The sequence below is a fragment of the Pyxicephalus adspersus genome, chromosome 7 (assembly GCF_032062135.1).
Source record: "Pyxicephalus adspersus chromosome 7, UCB_Pads_2.0, whole genome shotgun sequence".
Taxonomy (NCBI): Eukaryota; Metazoa; Chordata; class Amphibia; order Anura; family Pyxicephalidae; genus Pyxicephalus; species Pyxicephalus adspersus.
Genome location: NC_092864.1, coordinates 58,952,437 through 58,972,520, shown reverse-complemented (window position 1 = coordinate 58,972,520; position 20,084 = coordinate 58,952,437). Strand labels below are relative to the sequence as shown.

The 20,084-nt window shown below is 36.1% G+C and overlaps 1 protein-coding gene across 1 annotated transcript in view; it reads left to right on the top strand.

The window, feature by feature from the left end:
* PLCL1 (phospholipase C like 1 (inactive)) overlaps positions 1-18,685 on the top strand; it is a 166,631-nt gene extending 147,946 nt beyond the window's left edge. The window contains exon 6 of the mRNA XM_072418640.1: positions 14,683-18,685. Coding sequence (XP_072274741.1) covers positions 14,683-14,865 — 183 coding nt within the window. The 3' untranslated portion in view covers positions 14,866-18,685. The remainder of the gene's footprint in view (positions 1-14,682) is intronic.
* The last annotated feature ends 1,399 nt before the right edge of the window (positions 18,686-20,084 follow it).

The window sequence follows — 20,084 nt, the reverse complement described above, 5'->3', positions numbered from 1 at the left end:
TAATTAGGTATTCCTTTCAGAATTGTATTTTTACACCTGAAATACCAAATCCTCAGTTAGCTAATTATTTAAATATCTTATAATGCCTTTATGAGGCAAAAAAGAATTAATGGATTTATGGAAAACAGTAAGTAAACAATAAAATAAAATCTTGCAAAGGTAATTGTAAAATGTGCTTCTGATTTACAGTGCAAATGTATTTCTTTAATGGAGCATAGAGAGAAATGTCAAAGATATTAGTCTCTGAACACTACAGAACCACAAGTTGAGCCTTTTAAAAGTGGGTCTACACAGAGATTGTACATATGTGAACTGGACATTTGGTTTCTGGCTTTTGATGACAAGTCCCAAGTGGGATAATTAGCCTGGGCGTTATCAGACATTCTAGTCCCAGTCAACAGTGAAAGTGAATATGAAAAGTGATACAACTGGTTACTTATGCTCTAAAAATGTAAATTGTATTTAAAAGGCCCTTTATTTTTATTAAAAGGCAGTAATGACTGTCTTGGGGCCTAATGCACTTAGTGGTAACATATATTACGAACCATCAAATGACAGTATTTTACATCCATGCAGTAATGGTGTGACCTGGCTTGTCTTCTGTTTAATAAGTCCATGTGGTATGTCCACTTGTCCTGCTGAGATAATAGCGAGGATGCTGAAGTGTATCTCATTGTATGGTAGTCACAAGGGCATAGAAGTAAGAATATTCTTTAAAAAATGCATTCCTATATTCATAGCCACCATATGATTTACATGATTTTGCATTACTACTTCTATAGTGGAAATTATTCTTTACATTTTTCCAGTCACAGAATTTCTACATAATCATTAAAGGATAAGCATTTCTCTTACTGGCAAGCTGGTGGTTGGTCATAAATCATGCTTAATTTAAGCACTTGCAACACCAAGTATGAGAACACCAAGATACACTAATAGAAAAAAAGGGGTATTGTAATCTCTCATCGAACCCTTAGCTCATCATCACCACCATTGTTCTGTCTGAGTGGAGGACAAGGAGATATAGTTCTGGCACACAGTGCCTGCTTCACAAAGCACTGCCCCAAATAAAGTACGTAATTACCACATGAGCACTGAAATAATACAGAGTTTAACTCATTGCTTGTTCTTACTAGGCATACGAAAACATTGTAATAAAGGGTCAGGCCACTCAAAGCTGATATTGATGTGTTTGGTATTTCTGGAGGGATAAACTTATCAATTTATATTGGGGACTGTATTTGCTAATATTAGGGGTTACCACTAACCTGTTAACTTATTTATTTTTTATTATGAAAATTACAGCATGAAAACCTAAAACTAAAACTCAAATGTGGAATCTATTAGTTGGCGGGTAATTACAATGGGACCTGTAGCTGTCAGCCTCTAAAAGTGTACCAACTCACTCACACATTGGCGTTAAAGCTTTGGCCATCTCATGCTGCATTTATCATTATAATGCTTCTATCTGGTGCCCCAGGTTTAGTGGGGATATTACCAGCCACACTGGGTGTGTGAAGTTCAGCCTGACACTGCAGGATGTGCAGCTTTTTCAAGGTCACTACTCACTTGGTGTTACTGTCCCTCTGGATAGAGTCATTTGGAACTCCAAGCAAGCTAAATCTTGCAAGACTCTTAATTCCATTCCAAGAACATCCACAATTTTGGCTTCTGTGCTTCTGTTATTTCCAAAAGTTACTTCAGCCTTGCCTAGGAGCTACAGAAAGTGTAATTATGACATGTTTTAAGTAAATTTCTCAGCTAATAAGTGCAGGTGATACAATGTTGATATAAAGGCGTATATTGTCAGTGGACCTTACATTTTAGTGTTCTGCTCCCAGGGTAGTTCCCTGACACCAATTTCAGCAAAACAGCAAGTATGGCTAAGAAATTGGGGGTGCATGTGGTTAAAGAATATGTAGTATATAAATCTTTATACTGAGGTGAAAAAAGATTGTGTATAGCTTTGATGTTATCTACCAATGGATTCTAGACCATTTAGAAGGCAGCTTTCACTAGGCCACTGCTACAGTTTGTTACCTGGACACATTTTATGAAAAAGCATGTTTTGCTCACTGGGGGTTCTGGTCCTGTGTGAATGATGTTTGTTTTGCATATGTACATACAACTAAAATAAAATAAAAGAGACTGGAGAAGAGGTGCTAAATTAGAATTTTGGATCATCACTTATTTAATTCTACTTATAAGTAAGTACCCGTGTATGTTTTTCATATTTCCCTGTAGGAGTATAAGCCATAAATGGCCAGCAGAGAAGTGAAGCTGATGATAATCTGCTTTTGTAAACATGGATTTGCTGATGCGCTACAATAGGCCACACTTTTTTTTGTACTTAGTGACTAGTTTTCAGACATGATGTGCCTATTGATAAGCAAATCTCCCTCAATATGATTAAAACATTTTATACAGTCAAAGTAACTCTCTAAAGAAAAGTAAATAATGCAGGCCCACTACTAGATAGCAGAGGGCAAGGTGCCCATTCTTAGCTCTGCCTTACTGCCCCATTATTGGTATCGGCTTTTGGATGTCCCTAGCTCTACACAAGCTTAGATTTAGCTACAAAGCACAGGACCGAGCAAGCTGCCTCTTCTTCCCAAGTCACAGTGCATGGGTTTGTTGATTGGCCATAGGCAATGGGTACAGTACTGTGGGAAACAGCAGGACCAAATACCTTGTGCTTCCAGTTTTTCTTGGCACTCTGGAAGCAGAGTGTGCCAACTATAGAGTGACAAACTTGGTTTGTTCGGGGTTTTTTTCTACTACTGTAAGTTATTGGGCCTGATTCATTAAAGATCTCCAAGGTTGGAGAGGATGCACATTCATTAGTGAACCTAGGTGATCTAGCAAACCTGAAAGGGATCTGGTCCTGGAAACAACAAATAGCAAATGACTTTTATGAAATCCATTCCAGGTTTGCTGAATCAACAAGGTTCGCTGATGAAAGTGTATTCTCTCCAGCCTTGGAAGCTTTAATAAATCAGGCCTGTTGATGTGAAATGTATCAGGCTGTTGGGAAATAGAAATACATTTTATAAGAAATCTAAAAAAACAAACAGAATTTGCTGTCAAATATGATATCTGAGGCATTAATCTTAGTAGTCCTGGCAGTTTTAGTAATCTTAGCCTTGTCACCAAACATTTATCCTGTACAAATGTTTTCAAAATCTTGGATATTCTATAAAATCATTATCACATTCACTCCAGTTCAGGAAGGAATACAGCAAAACAAATTAATACTATGAAACAAATGTAAATCAGAAGAGTTGATTACTTTCTGAAGTTTGTATTATTACAAAATACTACAATGAAAGAGAAAAGAATAAAAAGAACTTTGACAAATGGAGAAGACTGTTGTAGTTCTTCCTGTTGTTTGCAAGAAAACTGCTTTAGTCTTTAGAGGTTAAACTGAACTGTAATTTATGTCTACTGCTCTGGAAAATCACAGATGGAGTGCAGTTTGTTATTACGCTCTTTTATATACAGGAAGATAATGACTGGAGAATGTAACAATAAGTAATCTAAGTCGTTTTGTACTCTTGTTGAAATAACAGAGTAGCACACAGCCACATGTATTCACAGGATTGAAAGTAAACAAAGGCTAAACAGGGAAATTCATTGTAATAATTAGCACTGTTAAAGATGGATGGAGGTAATGTATTTATCTTTTCTGCACAAGTTTCCAATAATAACTCCCATTTAACTGCTTTTGCTGGTGATTTTGAGTGGGGATTAATTTTCTGTGTTACATTTTATAATAGGAGTTACTGTTCCAGCAGTCATTCATCCAAGAATATAATTCTTGATGTTCGTGTTATTTGTTGGCCACACATTCAACTTCTTGAAATGAGACTGATATGAGCACCAAAAGTAATAACTGGCCCATGTTGGGAGATCAAGAAAATAATGAGAGTCCCTGTTGGTGTGAAGCCACAAATGGCCATTGAAGCAAGACTTACTAACCCAAAAGCAAATCTTTGCCCTTGGGTTGGGTAATGCTGCTGTTTGAAGCAGTGATTATAATTTATAATCACTGAGTAAGTATCAGGTACAACAGAAAGCTGATTACTGTTAGTGAAAAGAAAATACACCTATTTAAAGAGGTGCAGATATGAGTATCAGTGGACTAGATGCAGTGATTTAGTTAAACTGTTGTGGATGTCCACCATGAGGTTACAGGTCTACCCACACCTGCATAACACACTATGCCAAAGTTATAGTACACAAAGACTACCTAAAATAAATATCTTTTGAAGTTAGTATTCCAAGTTTTTTTTAAGATTGACAATTATCTTCTTTGGTTTGCTTTACAGTATAGGGTGATAGTTTTAAAACCACCCACTGGACCCGGATTGTCTGTGTTCTAATTATACATTGCACAATCATTGCTAGTTATTTTTGGGGCATCGTACAGTTTGATTACATATACAGGTCAAATTTCTGTCCCTGGAAACAATATTTTGTAATAGGTTCCAGTGACTCCAGAATGAAGAAGCTAAACACAGGCAGTGCTCTTCAGTTCTCAGTAAAGGCAGGGTGGAAGGACAAAAGAGAGGCATCCTGCTCCATCCTCCCATATAGAAAATTACAGCTTGGTTGCTTAATGATCCACCATAACAGATCACCAAATGGGGGGACCGCTGTACACTCGCTAGATCATCACCCAAGATGAATGTTCGTGATTATTTAGCATGTGTTTGTAGCTTTAGGACTTGGGGTTAGAAGGAGCGTGACACCGTGCTAATACATGGACTAGATATTGTAAATAATCATTTCTTGTTTAGGAAAACACCATATGGACCCCTTTCTGTTTTTATATTAGCATGTGCTCCTTTAAGCACTTCGGGGTGGTGGGGGGGTTCAAGCAGGTTGGTGCAAAATTATTTAACCTCATCTCAAATCAGAAATCACCATATGCACCAACGATACCCAAAAAAGTAGAGTTAAGAATTGTGGATGGATTGGAGGAGGAGGGGTTATATGAAAGTTTCATGGTCCCCTAGTTTATGGAAGACTGGATACTTACTAATAAATTCCCCTATGCAAATTAGCCTCATTAAACAGGATATATAGATGTGTTATTAGAATTATACTTAAGCCACAGGTTAAATAAAACATGGAATGACTTGTATATTTTCATAAGGACAGCCCTGTATTTTCTTTTTATGACAGGTTTACTTACAAGTATCATTGTCATGTCACCTGGCAGAAATTGCATGAAACATATAATTATAGACAGCTCCCTTTATACCAACGTGTAAATTATAACATGTACATTAGCATATATAACACATTAAACAATAGACCATATGCCTGTGTCTAATCTTGAATAGTAAATACATCTGTTGATGCATCTTACATTGTACTCCAATGGACAGGAAAATACCCAACTTCTATTCAGTTTTTACATACTAACATAACCTTTTTACTCACTGAAGCAAATGCACTTTATTATTGGCATATCTAAATCTTCAAATGTCTTTTTCTGCAAATTTGTGAGTGTTTGACCAAATACACTCACCCCACATGCTCATGAAAACCCAGTATATTGGCATATATAAACCTAGTACTAATGGTATGCTATTTGTGAGCAATGTGCAAGCTTACATCTCCCCAGCAAATAGGAAGGATCTCATCTAAGTTATAATTTCCTTTCAATTTTTCACAATGTCACATTTAGTTATTGTGTTTTTGATTAATGATTAAAGTTGACAGGAGATGAAAAAACTCCTCATTCATGTTCAGAGGTGAGAACGTTTTATGGAAGTGATAGAGTGGAGCCACAAGTTGTATATTTTTAAACAGTGTAAAAATGTGCAATTCATTTTTTCATGTTTTTTTTCTCAGTAACTGAGTTGTTGGCTGAATAAAAAATGAATGGAAATTCTGTTAACTTCAAAAGCTGCTTCGCCATAAGATTTGAATTAATTATAAGAATAGATTTGTGTTCATGCTGTTCCACTGAAACAAGGCTTGGAAGATTTGTGAAATAAAAAAAAAATAAAAATAAATGATCATCCAACTGTTGGATGTGGTGGAAGCCTAAAATAGCCATAATATAGCACATCCTTATATTCATCTTTTTGTATTTATGATATTACTATGAACATTTAAGACGGGTTCACACTTGCCTCAGGATCCAGTGGCCCCGCATGGCCCCCTACTCTCTGCATAATTGACAGCTGAGGGCAGTGAGTGGAAAGGAGACACACATGACACAGAGGAGGATGAAAAACAATGGCTGTGTTCTGTCCAAACAACAAAGCAGTACTAGTACCACTCACTGCCTCTGCTATTCATTACCTATGAAGCTGCCATGTAGCGCCCCCCCACAGGCAATGGTTCCTGGTGTGACAAAGGGATAAACACACTGAAACCTCACTGCAAGTGTGCACCAAGGTTTAGCTTTTGTTTATTTTTTTAATTATCTGTTGTTGACCTAAACCTCTCCATAGACTTCAAAAATATTGTTGTACATAATTAGCCTGCTTGCACTTTTCACATACCTGGTTTACAGCTGTCTGAAAGAGCTGAAACCCTTGTAGCCCAATTTTACACAGTAACACATGAAACTGAATGCATGTGTATCAAGCAAGATATAAGCACCTAAAGACAATACAGAGTTATACCACCACTTCAAATGCAATTTACTGCATACAATGTATGCATCCACTCTGTATACAGTAAAATAATAGGCTATCAGTACGGCATACTAACAATAGGTGTTAGCACACAAGGCCTGATTTATTAAAGCTCTCCAAGGCTAGAGATACCGTAATACATTTTCACCAGTGCACCTGGGTGATTCAGTAAACCTGGAATGAATTTCTTTAAGTCATTTGTTATTTGTTAGCAAATGTTTTCAATCCTGGACTAGATCTCTTCCAGTTTTTTTTTTAATTACCCAGGTTTGTTGATAAAAATGTATCCTATCCAGTCTTGGAACGTTTTTTTTAAATCAGACCCACTGTCCCAAGTACAGACAAACAAATCCCCACACCTGCTAGGAGTATATATATTGACAAGATGTCCATAAATTGTATATAGAATCTTCACAATGTATATATGGTATTGTCATCAACAGACTGCAACGAACTGTGCCCTAAGGTGCTTCAGCATCAGCCCAATGACTATGTAGTTGTGGATTACTGTGCTTTGCCCTTTCTAAATACAAGCTTTTTTTTCGGTGGGTAAATTTAGTCCTCGCTCTACAGCAAATTTGAAGAGAATATAAGCAATTACACATATAAAGATAATGAAGGATATTTCTCTACTGGATAAAAGAAAAGATGAACAGATTATCAGGCACGGGCATATCAGGCACAGATGAAAAAGAGTAATTTATCAACACATTTAGGCTATGTACACACGTTAGATTTTTGTCATTGGAAACATTCTTTCACGAGATTAATCTACAAGGCCGTTCTGATCTGTGGAGAGGTGAGGGGGGAGAACAAGCGAGCAGTACCCCGCTGTGCTCTCCTCCCTTTACTTCCATTAAGGTCATTCATCTACCTTCACTCGTGGATCCACCAGGACGGATCCATGAACGTCGTCGGATGGCCACTGTACACTGCCGTGTGTACATAGCCTTGCATTAGCAAACAACCCTAAACCATTACCCAACTTAAAGCATATCACAGTGATTGACACATTTATTGTTTGTTTTTATAATCAGGGACTTCGGTTCCAGTGGCAGTTGCATACACTTTACCTTGTTGTTTGTTGCTTGAGCAGAACACAGGCTTTGCTTTTAATTTTTCTGTTTCTCATTTGTGTCTCATTTGGAGGAAGCTCAAAATGCATCAAAACTCTCAGACTAGTTAAATGATTTTCATATTATCTATAAAAATCACTAAAGTTGCCATCATAGCACAAATAGCCACAAGATCTTACTTTGGTGATGCAGTAGTCCAGTCTACCACCCTGCCGAATCTATTTTTTCTTCTCACTCCTGCCACTCCCTGATACTCTCATGCTGAATGGTCATGACCAATCCAATGGCTATGTGACAATCCAGCTAATCCTGGTTTAATCCTACCTCTGTCTCCATTCATGGGTACCCAGAAGTAGTAGTTCTGCAAAGTATTCTGTGTGATTCAGTGGAGCAGGCTGTACATAAAATGACTGTCAAACAATAGTTATAGGTAAAAAAATAAAACATTGTCCAAGCCCATAAGACTTCAACTTGCATAGCCTATGTATCCATTCTCTTGCTTTTTGATAGTACCCTAATTACGCTAACTCCCCTATAATGGGCATTAACTGGTTTTACTCCATATATTTTTAGTCCTCCTTGTTATACATAAGCCTAAAACTTTTGGACAGGCTTTGTGTTTTTAGGTCTTCATAATGTTCATAATATACGTCCCCACACTTATTTTCAATTTCCTACTTGTGTAGTCAACATAGTGCCTCAGTACCAGGCAATCTTTAAAATCGAATGCTCTTTTAAAAATAAATTAGATTTTTTCAGGCTAAATATTTCAAAATATAAAATTTAAAATAACAAAATATGTCTCCCTGTATTATTTTTATTATTGAAAATAGCTTTCTATAATGGAGGTTTTCACCCATATACGCTTATCAGTTTCTTTCCCAGTCCCCCACACAATATGAGTATGTAAAACTGGAAGCATGTTGTGCTGCTGTAGAAAATAATTACACTTTGATGTAAATGATCAAATCACACAAAAAGCGCTTCATTTTTATTTGCAGATGTGAAGGAACAGAAGGAGATTGGTGATTATCTGATGAGAGTTTTGCCTACTAAAGTTTATTTATTATTCCTAGCATTTTTTTGAGTTTCCTTCTACTTTGGTGAGGGCATGACACACTTTAAAAAACATGCAGAGTATTAAAACAGCAACTGCTGAATACCAGCTAATACTCAGGCAGTGCATTTGGCATCATGAAATGGCAAATGCTTTTGCTTAGCCTCATTTTGTAATGTCTGCCCTTTGTCAACTGGGCAAGTGGAGCCCAAACATGCATATCTATTTAATAGTACTTAGTATTTAGTAGTAGCTGCTTAGCACTCAGCACCACAATATCATTATCTCATCAAATTCACTGTCAATGCATATGGTAATTGCTATTGTTCACTACTAGTAGCTGTCAGTAATTCTTACTTCTCAAGCCATGTCATCCTCATTATTCATAATAGTCACAGATATTTACTAATTGCCAGTGTTCACTACAAGCTGTAAATGTCACTTCTGAGTAGCAGAGCCATCACCACATGCAAAAATGTTAAGATTTAAATAGTCATTTATAGGGTCTCCAAGGGACAACCTCAACTACTGGTCTTTTCCACAAATGCCAGTTGTTTGGTCAAGCTAATTCTGTAGCCTAAATTCTTAACAATTTCCTAATTTGAAAAAAAAACATGCTAACCAGATAAATTATACTGTGACCTGCACTATGACCTTTGGGCAAGTGATGTAGTAGTGAAGCCAGAGAATCAGTATAACACACAGGTAGCTAGCATATTCTTAAGGTCAGCAATTCAATTCAACTTATTAAAAAGTGGGCATTCAATGTATGTTTATGCTGTTGTAGTTCTGCAGATAATGACTTTTTTCCAGAAACCTATAAAATGAATGTGTCAGTTTATTTCAGAATTCCTTTTTCCAAAGACACCTAAAAAGAGGTACCAAGCTGTCAATACAGCCACTTATCACCAAATTATATAGTGCCTAATATTGTAACCGCTTGCCTTTTTAATGAAGTCGTATTACACTCCTGGGTCTAAAAGTTGAAAGGCCACCCATCCCCAGCTCAAATATTAGAAATATATTTTTGTAAGTGTTCGTGTCAGTGCTCTGGGTGCTATATTGCTTTGCTTAGCTTGGTGCACATACATTTGTTTCAAATGTATAAATAAACAGCCACTGCAGATTAATCATATACAATATCTAATGCAATTATCATCAGTTGTGTTGAAGGTGATTGCCTTAATAGTATTTGGATTTACTGCTAAGTAGCTAAATGCAAGGCACTAATAGAGTTTAAATCTTTTTCTCTTGTTAGAAATAAGCTACTGCTCAACGTAACTTAAAATTCTAAACATAAGATTATTTTTGTTACCTCTTCTTTAGAAATAATATAGATTTATTGTAAAGCTTTTAATCCCTACGTAGAGTAAGCTTGATCCTTGCATGGAATTGAAGCCGTAACATTCCAGATGAATGCTTGTTAAAACTGGGGGCACTGTGAAATTTGCAAAATTTTAAAATACCATTTAACAGAACACCTGATAACTATAGGGTTGAACTACAACAATCTAAAACCTATGCATTAGAAACATATTTGTGGTATATGACTTTTCATTTTTGTATAGTCATGTGCATTACTTTTCTTGCTCTTCAGCTTGACCCCACATCAGGCTGTAGCCCAGGGGTGGGCAAACTTTTTGACTCAGGGGCCACAATCTGAAAAAATAATTTGACAGAGGGGCCAAGCCGATGGGGGAGTGGGCGGGGTTAGGCCATCATGACGCCTACTCTCCCACCGTAGGCTCAGATCTGGGGGACGTGTTCCGCGTCTCTGGCCGGTTGGCCCCCCCAGCATGGTCCTTCTGACCCTGCGCGGGGTACCACCAGCCAGTGCTGTGGAACACCCAAAGGGCTGGAGAAAAATCCCTATTGGGCCGTATATGGCCCGATGGCCGTAGTTTGCCCATGCCTGCTCTAGCCTATAAATTATATAGTTGAGGCACATTAGCACCTGGGAATTATTCCACTCTCATCTTCTGTAAGCAAACTCCCAGTGTTTAACTGATAGCAGCATGCAATACGTACTGTAGAACCATGATTGGCTAAGTTACTACTGCTTCCTTTCCACGGCTGTTTGGAATCAAGTTTAAAGATATATTGAGATACTTACAGAAATTGAAATAAAAATGCATCTAATTATTTTAAAATACATTATACATTGAGTAAATTGGTGTTCTCATTTTATATCTGCATAAAGTTTAACTAAAATGTAATTATTTTGTGTACACTTAGGAGAAAGGTTAAACAGTTACCCACGCTTGTATAATGTGTGTTGAAGCCACTTATAGAGAAGGTGCAGGAACACAGCTATGAGACAATGACAGTGTGACACCTTTTATCATTAGGGGTTCTATTTTTAAAGCAGTGAATCTGAAATTCATCCATGTAGAGAATCATTTACTGCCATTGAAACAAATAGACCTGGAGCATTCATCACCAGTGAAATGTTTCAGTGAATGTCAGATTCATTGCTTTATAATTGACCGCAAAGTCTCTTAACTTGGGCCCTATCGTTTAATTACCAGCTATTATATCATTAAATCTGCATGTATAACACACTAACTCACATAAAGTGCATTATTGTGTATTGTGGAAATCACAAAACACACAGTAGCAGACAAATGTTAATGAACTCCTTATGTAGGTATTGTGTTCACACAAAAGACTCCACACAGAGCAGATCACATTACACAAACATTGTGTACCTTCCTCATCCATAGGCATAACAAAACCTTTGAATTTTTGCTAGAATTCAAAGGCTAGAATAATTGACATTGAAAGCTTAGTTTTGAAACTACATGAACATTTTAAAGATTATATCATATTTTAGTGTTTGTATTTATACATACTTTTTGCAGTGGTTCTACGACAACTAGTTGTAAAGTCTGCTCTGCTGGTGTATTTTCTTAGTATATCTGCCTGTCTTTAAAACTTTGCACTCACATATTAACTAAAGGTCAACATCGGGCTTATAGTAAAAGTGACTGTGCTGTAAGTGAACAAAGGTAAAAGCAAATAAGTGAACAAAGGTAAAAGCAAATATATTAAATACGGTGATATTTTACAGTGAAAAAGTGTGCTAAGGTGTGGTAGTGAAACATTTGGCATAATTGCAGCCTCTGTAAAATGTTACTCTAGTAGAGGCTCAGCAGTGTATTGAAACCCTGACAAATCTTTTGCAGGAATACATGCATGCATTAGATATGTGAGAGCAAATAGCAATGGAAAATAATGTTTATATTTGAGGTCTGTTATGGTATGTCCTGTATATTTTTTCTTTAAAACTATTTACATACTAGGCTAGATGATTAAAGAGCTGCATACAATTAGCAAATTATTACTGTCATGTATATCCTCATTCAGCCTATGCTCCCAGAGGTTCCATTTTGTGTGCCCATGAGCCTAAATTATGTTTAAATGGCGTCATCAGGCAGTCATCCAGGGGTTCTAACTGGATTATGCTTATAATGAATTCTGCCTGGAAGACGCACGCTACAAAAGAACACAGGAGACTGTGTTTCTGAAATGATTCTCCTTTCATTTGCGTATTATGACACTAAATATGTTTCTTTAGCCAACATACTTTATCTCATTCTGTGAACACACTGTGCTTTTCTGCCTCATTGTTACTATACCGAGTTAGCCAAACTTAGCAAATGGACTCTTGTAGATATTAGATCTCCACAGTCATCTTGTGGGTGCCAAAAAAGGTCCGTCCACATTAAAGGAGAACTATCAGAAAATGTTATAATACTATTTATTACCTTCACTATGTGATGTATACTTTATATTACCTTCAGTACTTTAAGCAGACATAAACTGGAAAAAACAAAAAACCACCAGGACGTAGTAATATTTGGCAAAAGAGACATGCAATGTCTCTTTTGTCAAATAACTAACTCCCTGGCTCCTGGCTTCAGTTCCAAAGTACACGGCACAGGCACAGTGTGGTTTAGAGTTCAGTTGTGTGTGCAGCAGCCATCAGAGCCAGCCGTCAGGATAATGTAACTTCTGCGTGTCATCCAATGAATGAACGGGATCACCATCTCCATGGATGTCCGCCTTGGAGCCAGCGGTTAGGATGGCAGCTTCCTGGGATGACAGGTCCTGGACCTCTCATCTCTTCAGACTGACTGTACAGAGTAAGTAAGTGCCAGCATACTTGCTGAATATGGCAGAAACTCAACACCCACCAGCAAGTTTATTCTGTTTTATTAAATACATAAATGTATTTTTGTTTGCCTTCTGAAGTGGTAAACAGTGATGGCAAGAGCTATTTCTATTATAGAGGTGTTTGCAGGCTTTCTTCTGGTGATATGGGTATGTAGTATCAAAAATACACAACCACATCCCCACACTTGATCCTGCCAGTGTTGCTACAGTCAATATTTACTGTTCAGCATATCATTTTTTATAACCCAGTAAAAAGGTATTGGCCTCAAAATTCACTTTATCATATCGTGTGCTACTTCCCCCACCTCTTAGAATGTAAGCTCTTCGGGGCAGGGTCCCCACCTCCTCCTGTGTCACTGTTTGTATCTGTCTGTCATTTACAACCCCTATTTAATAAACAGCTCTGCATATTATGTTGGTGGGATATAAATACTGTTTATTAATAATAAAATTTTTCAATTTTTTTTTTTTAGTGAGATTATTGCTATTGTTGCCAGTAGCAGGATTCTTAGTCAGGTGTATTGTTTCAGGCTGCAAACCACAATAATCTAAGCACCAAGTTTCAACAAGCATTATTAAATAATACCCCACTCTCTCTCCATCTTATCATTTTCCGCAATACAAATACACACCTTAAATGAAAACTATAAAGCAAAGTTTACATTTTTCAATTAAATTATATTTTTCAAAATGTTGTGCATGTGTAGATTGTAGAAAGCAATGGTCATAACAATACGGCCTGATGCATGTGTTCCGTAGGGCCATTTTTCTCTTCATTTAAGAAAATAAAGCAGAGAAAATGGAGTAGGCTGTAACATATATAGTAAAACAACATTATGAATGTATGCAATTCATGTAACAATACCTCTACCCATTTCTAAAATTCTTACCAAATGGGCTTTATAAATGGTGAATATTCTGGAAAGTGAAAATACATTTTAGCTTCTGCTAATTCTCTTTTAAATAGAAGAATTAGGTAAGAATATACAGAAAACTGTACCTATCTGTATACACTGTACCATGCATGTATATATGACTGATTGATCGCCATAAAATTATTTGCAACAGGCCAGTTTATATGTAAATGGATTGAGGGGAGAAATAGTAAGGGCCTGTGACACCAGTCTGAATTTTTTTTCATCTCTATGCTCTTCTACTAAGCCTATAGACCTGATTTAATAAAGCTCTCCAAGGCTGGGAAGGATACACTTTCATTAGTGAAGCTGGGTGATTCAGCAAACCTGGAATGGATGTCTTCAAAGTCATTTGCTATTTGCTAGCAAATATTTTCAATCTTGGATCCATGCTGACCAGCCTTGGAAAGCCTAAATAAATCAGGCCCTCTGTATCAACCATCTCGCCCATATTTTTCTAGACGGTGACCTGTTGTTTTACACACACCAGGGGCTTTTCTCTCTTTTTAATGTTACAAGCTTAGTTGATGTTGTAATAAAATATGTCTTGTATATTCTGTACTGTTTCTGCATTCATAAATAACTTTATACCATTGAATAAATTATTATAGAAAGATAACCATTGGTGAACATGCTTGGAGACTTTGCACATGGGAATGGAGTACACATCTCACGCAGAGTGTTTCTTTTCTAGAGAAGATGCTTATAGATTTACCTGCTTTTATTATATGAAGGTATAATTGTCCTAAGGTGTATGAGTGTTTTGTGCAAAATAGTTTATTCTTTCTTTGTTTCTGTTTTAGGGCCAAGGGGATTTACTGAAGAATGCTAAAAATGAAGCTATTGAGAATATGAGGCAGATACAACAGGCTTGTCTTTCCAGTGGTCTAAGTAAAGCTCCAAGCTCCGCAACTGATGCAAAATCCAAACGAGGCCTGGAGGCAATACAAGAGAAGGACACTGGGGAAGAAAATGGTCGTTTGTGATGCGTTGAAATTGCCATGGCACACAGCCTTTTAGGAGTGTTTTTATACATCTGCAGGAGAGTTATATACAGTATCAATGCATATATTGAATTTTAGTAAAACGAAGTTCAGTATTGGAACATATTGTACAGTAATAGTAATATTAATTTTTAAAGTGTTTTAATTTAACAAGTAAAATTTTAACTATGGTTACATTTTAATTTAACAGCAAAATTGTACCTACTTTTTAATCAGTCATGTTAAGAATACCGGTTGTGTGATGAAAAATGTGGACCATTTACTGCTGATCTAAAATGTTTGTCCTTTATTTATTAAGATGTAAAATGCCAAATAGTACCATCACTGTCTAATGCTTACCAGTTACCATGCACTAACATTGGCAAATAGGTTGATATATAAAGTGTAGGAATTAAGGCTTTATATTCCTAAAGGCAACACACCTTACAAGCCTCCCCTGGGCCTGGGTCAGGTTGGGTAAAAGCCCATGTCCATTGCTTCTGGGCGCAAGACACCTTACAAACCTGCTGGATGGAACACATACAGACTAGAATTAAAAATCTCTTTGTTATAACACTTACAATATGTCATAGAGTACACAGGGGACATGTGTGTTGTGTACTGGCTAAACAAAATATGGGATATTTTGTATATGGGATGCCATATTAAATGTGTAAACTTTCCAAAGACCAAGTCTATTACAAAGCATGCTATACATAAATTATGGCAACTTTTCTCACTATTCCTAAAAGTGTGTTTTGAAGAATAGCAAAATGTAAATTATGTATGATGGTTTGTAATGGGCTACTACCACAAACTGCCAAAAGTCAATGTAGCTGGGAAAATCTGCCATACAAATGATCAGGATGTTAAAAATTGTTAAGCAACCTGAGTATCCACATCATTTACTAACCATGGTTATTCTTCGAAACTCAATATTCCCACTTTGAACTCCACTGTGTGCCTATTACACAAATAACAATCTAACACACTAACATTTCCCTTAGTGCTGGGGTGTTTTTTTGTGCCACCTGGGTTATATGTATGCACATAGACGTCTGTACTAGACTTTACAAATTAATTTCTTTTAGTGGTTTATGTAGACTGTTACAAAGAGTAATGCTAACCTTTAGTCAGGTGTATTGTTTCTGGCTACAGATCAGAAATATCTAAGCACCAAGTTTCAAATAGCAATATTTAATAATTTTTTCCAAAAATGTCATAATCACCCTCTCCCTTCATCTTATCAATTTCCTCAATATAGATACACAACCTAAATGCAAACTACAGAGAAAAGATTACATTTTCCAAGGCATAATGTTTTTTTTTTTTTTTAATGTTGTGCATGCATAGACCATAGAGAGCAATGGTAATAACAATCACAGCCTGGTGCATGTGTGCCTTAGGGCTGTTTTTCTCTTTATTTTAGAAAATGTAAAAATACAAAATAGAGCTGACTGTAATTGATTTACTAAAACAACATTATGTATGACATTTATGTAACAATACCTATACCAATTTCTAAAATTACTTACCAAGTGAACCTTTTATTAGCGATAAACTATTATAGTATTTGAATATTCTACAAAGTGAAAATTATTTTAGGTTCTACTAATTCACTTTTCTCTACTTAATAGCAGAACTCATACAGTGTCATATTATACAGACAACTGTACCTATCTGTATACACTGTACCATACATGTATGTATATCCAAATGATCTCCATAAAATTATTTTGTACCAGGCCAGTTTATATGTAAATGGATCAAGAGGAGAAATGGTAACGGCCTGTGTCGCCAGTCTTTATTCTATTCAAATAGCTTTGAATTCCTATACACATTTATGAGAATACAAAATCTAAAAGGTGATCTGTGGGTCAAATGCACCTGTCAGTAGATTCTAAATGTTCCTAAGCTGATATTAGACTGATTTCCCTCTAGCCAAAAGCATTTTGACACTAGACCTAAACCATATGTCCCACTTTAGACCAGTCACCTAAGCCGCCATTTCACAGCCCCTCATTCTCATATAACATATAACAATCTCAGGTCAGCCTATCTGATAGAACCTGTTATTTTCTAGAAGTAAAAACCTGCATTATAATATGAACTGTCCTCTTTATTTTGTAGGATGCTCTGCAATACAATGATGCCAGGGCAATTCTGAGACCTGCTACTACATTGTACTATTTTTGTAGTCTAATCCTAAATGTCTTTTTTTCTTTAACCAAATCTTATAATAGGATGTAGGTTAAGATCAAATAGGATGTTTTGCCAGAAAAGGCCACGTACAGCTTTAGTCAACATAATTATAAAAAATGGCCATCTGAAAGTTCTGTTTTTACTTGGTGAGCCAAAGTATCTATAGGCAGGCATGAGCATACTTATCAATAAGGCCAATGATTTTTTAAACAATCCTAACAATCTTTTGCATTTAAATTTTTCCAAAAAAGGCAGTAGTCTTAGTATATAAATGTTTTGGTTCCCCTTGGTTTGGAAAATTGTTTTGCTTTCTGATGTTCTTATAGACTAGAGTTGCTTATTAGGATCTGTTCAAATCTGTGCAGTTTTTTTGCATTTGGATGCTTAGGTTCTAGTGTAGAAAAAGGCAGAAACAGTAAAAAGTCCACAATTTTCTGTAGGGGGAGGTCACATTACATCTGATGTTAATGAAATTTCTGAAGAACCAAATCACTGGTTTCTTATATCTCTTGTGGACTTTAGAAAAAGATCTTTGGGTGAGTTCTTATGTCTGTATATCCTATTCATCTATTAATATAGAGTTTCCCTCTTCCTGCTTGCATTTTAGTTTTTTTATATTATAGTGAATGCAGCAAGAGGAGTAGGAACATCACAAGGCAGGGATGCCCAAAAAACTGAGATATGCTTGACAGAGCAGGGAACTATGGCAAGGAGATGGTCTAGAGACCCCATGAGATATACAAAGCCTCCTGGTGACTCAGACCTCAAAACTTCTTACTTATTAAATAAAACTGACCATACTAAGTACCATTAAATTACACATCAGGGGGTTCCACTGTAGAGATAAGGAATTTGTAGGACTTGATTTGCATTTATTCAGATTGGAAGTGAAGGTTGCCTGGGTCCGCTCTGTAAATTAATGCTTTATACGATATGGAATTCTAATCTGGAGTTACACAGGACATTAACGTCTAGTAGAAGAAACATAGGTAATACATTGTGCGTAGATGTAACTCCTGCATCTGATTTACATTAACAACGTCTCTTCGGTACTTTGCTTGAGTGTAGTATTTATGTGCTCATTCAACTATTTTGCTGCCAGACAGAAGGACATATATTAACTAAAGACAACACTTATTCTATTGCTTCTTCTCACATCAGGCAAATTATTAACTAAAACTTTCTGTCCAACAGTTCAAGTAAAAAAAATGTTAGTACATGATAAGACCATGTAAAATATCGCCGGTCTCTTGGTGAGAATTGGGCTGTTATTCCATTAAAAGAAAAATGTCCTTCCTCTGGCTTCAAAGGGGTTATTGGGGCTATGTGTTCTCTAGATAAGATTTAAATATATTTATTGAAGAGCACTGCTTTTATTTTGAAAAGCTACCTTTTTAATGTATTTGATGAAGAGAGATATAATGTGCTAACTTTTAAACTGAAGTAATAATTTAATTTTTTTTCTTTGTGTTAATCCCTTTACATCCATAAAGGTCTGCACTGCATATCACATTGCGGTCTGGAATGGCAGTGTTGGGGTTATTTTATTCTTTATCTTGTTTTATTATTAACACTAACATTTTATTTTGCACATAAATGGAAATAAATCTATTCAATCTAAGTTTCTTGTATTTTTTTTGTTTTGTTTGTTTTAGGGGAACCAGTTTTATTATTATCTTGCATAATTAAATATAAATTTGAAAGGAAACTCTTTAGATGGTAAAAAAGGTATTTGTAAGTACCACGTAAGTCATTTTGTAATTTAAAGTAGAAATACAATCAGACACTAGCTTCTGGTCTGTCTTCCCTCCTATGCTATATTATATTTACATAAATTAAGGTGGTTTTCGCCTGCTTCCTATAGAATTCAGGACCACTTTTTCTTGCAGCCTAACATTATAAAGGAAGGACTGAAAGTGTTGCTTCATCTTTTTATTAATAGTTAAAATGGCATTTCCTCTTCCTTAGTCTGTAGCTGCTGTGATTTTGTAAAACTGTCAATAAATGTAAATATTTCTTGAGTACAATATGGAAAACTGGAGCATTGTATCAATTGTATGTGTGTAGAAATGTCCCATGAAATATTATTTTCTGTTTGTTTGATTGGCTTACTTCTTCTCCCAGATGTCTGGATTAGTACATGTCAAATTACAGACATCCCCTGCAAAAGTAGTTTTGTATTTCATATTTATTGGGAGCCTTACTAGAAATGAAAGGTATGCAGAAGCACTACAGCCTGAGTTTACTTAGGTTATATTGAAGAAAAACTTTTACATTTAGAAATGGGTTTTGGAAATCACATAACCTCACTTTTCACATGCGGAGACTGTTTTTGCTTTTTCTTTCATTTATAACACTGCAGATGCCTTTAAAATGTCAACATGAGCTTAAGTCAAATGATTATAAATAAATAAATAGGACATGTGAATATTTTGCTATGTAAAAAATCTTTTGGACAGTATTTATTTTGTGATATGCTCTAGAAGGTGGCCTACATAAGTAGGTAGTTAGCAAATGTATTTGAAAAGGATACTTATCATTCCTAAAAATACCTTGATCCACCCTGCCGCCTGTACTGTTCTTAAGCCTGAAGGCTGAGACACATAGTCATGTGATCTTTATTTAGCAGCAAGATTAGAGTTGGTATTGGCTGATTCTTTCATTTAGCAGAGGTTGTGCGTCGCCATTAATGCTGCCATAAATCTCCTCCAGGCTGTGCTCTCTTTGCAAATAATGATGTTTGGATGCAAATAGATCTCTTAGATAACTTTGGCTAGTACATGAAAAACTCTGATTCTGATAGCAGTTGACTAACCAATTCAATTGTTTTTCCGAATGGTAACTGGGCAGTCAGTAAAACTAAAATACTGCTAACACAAATACAATATTTTGCCCTTCCAGACAGAAAGTGAACGGAAATCCTGTTGGATGAAATGGTTGGTTTACACACAACTCAATGTGTACTTACTGTTGAGATTTACCAACACATCTAATTGCTTTATGATTAGACCTTCTTTAAA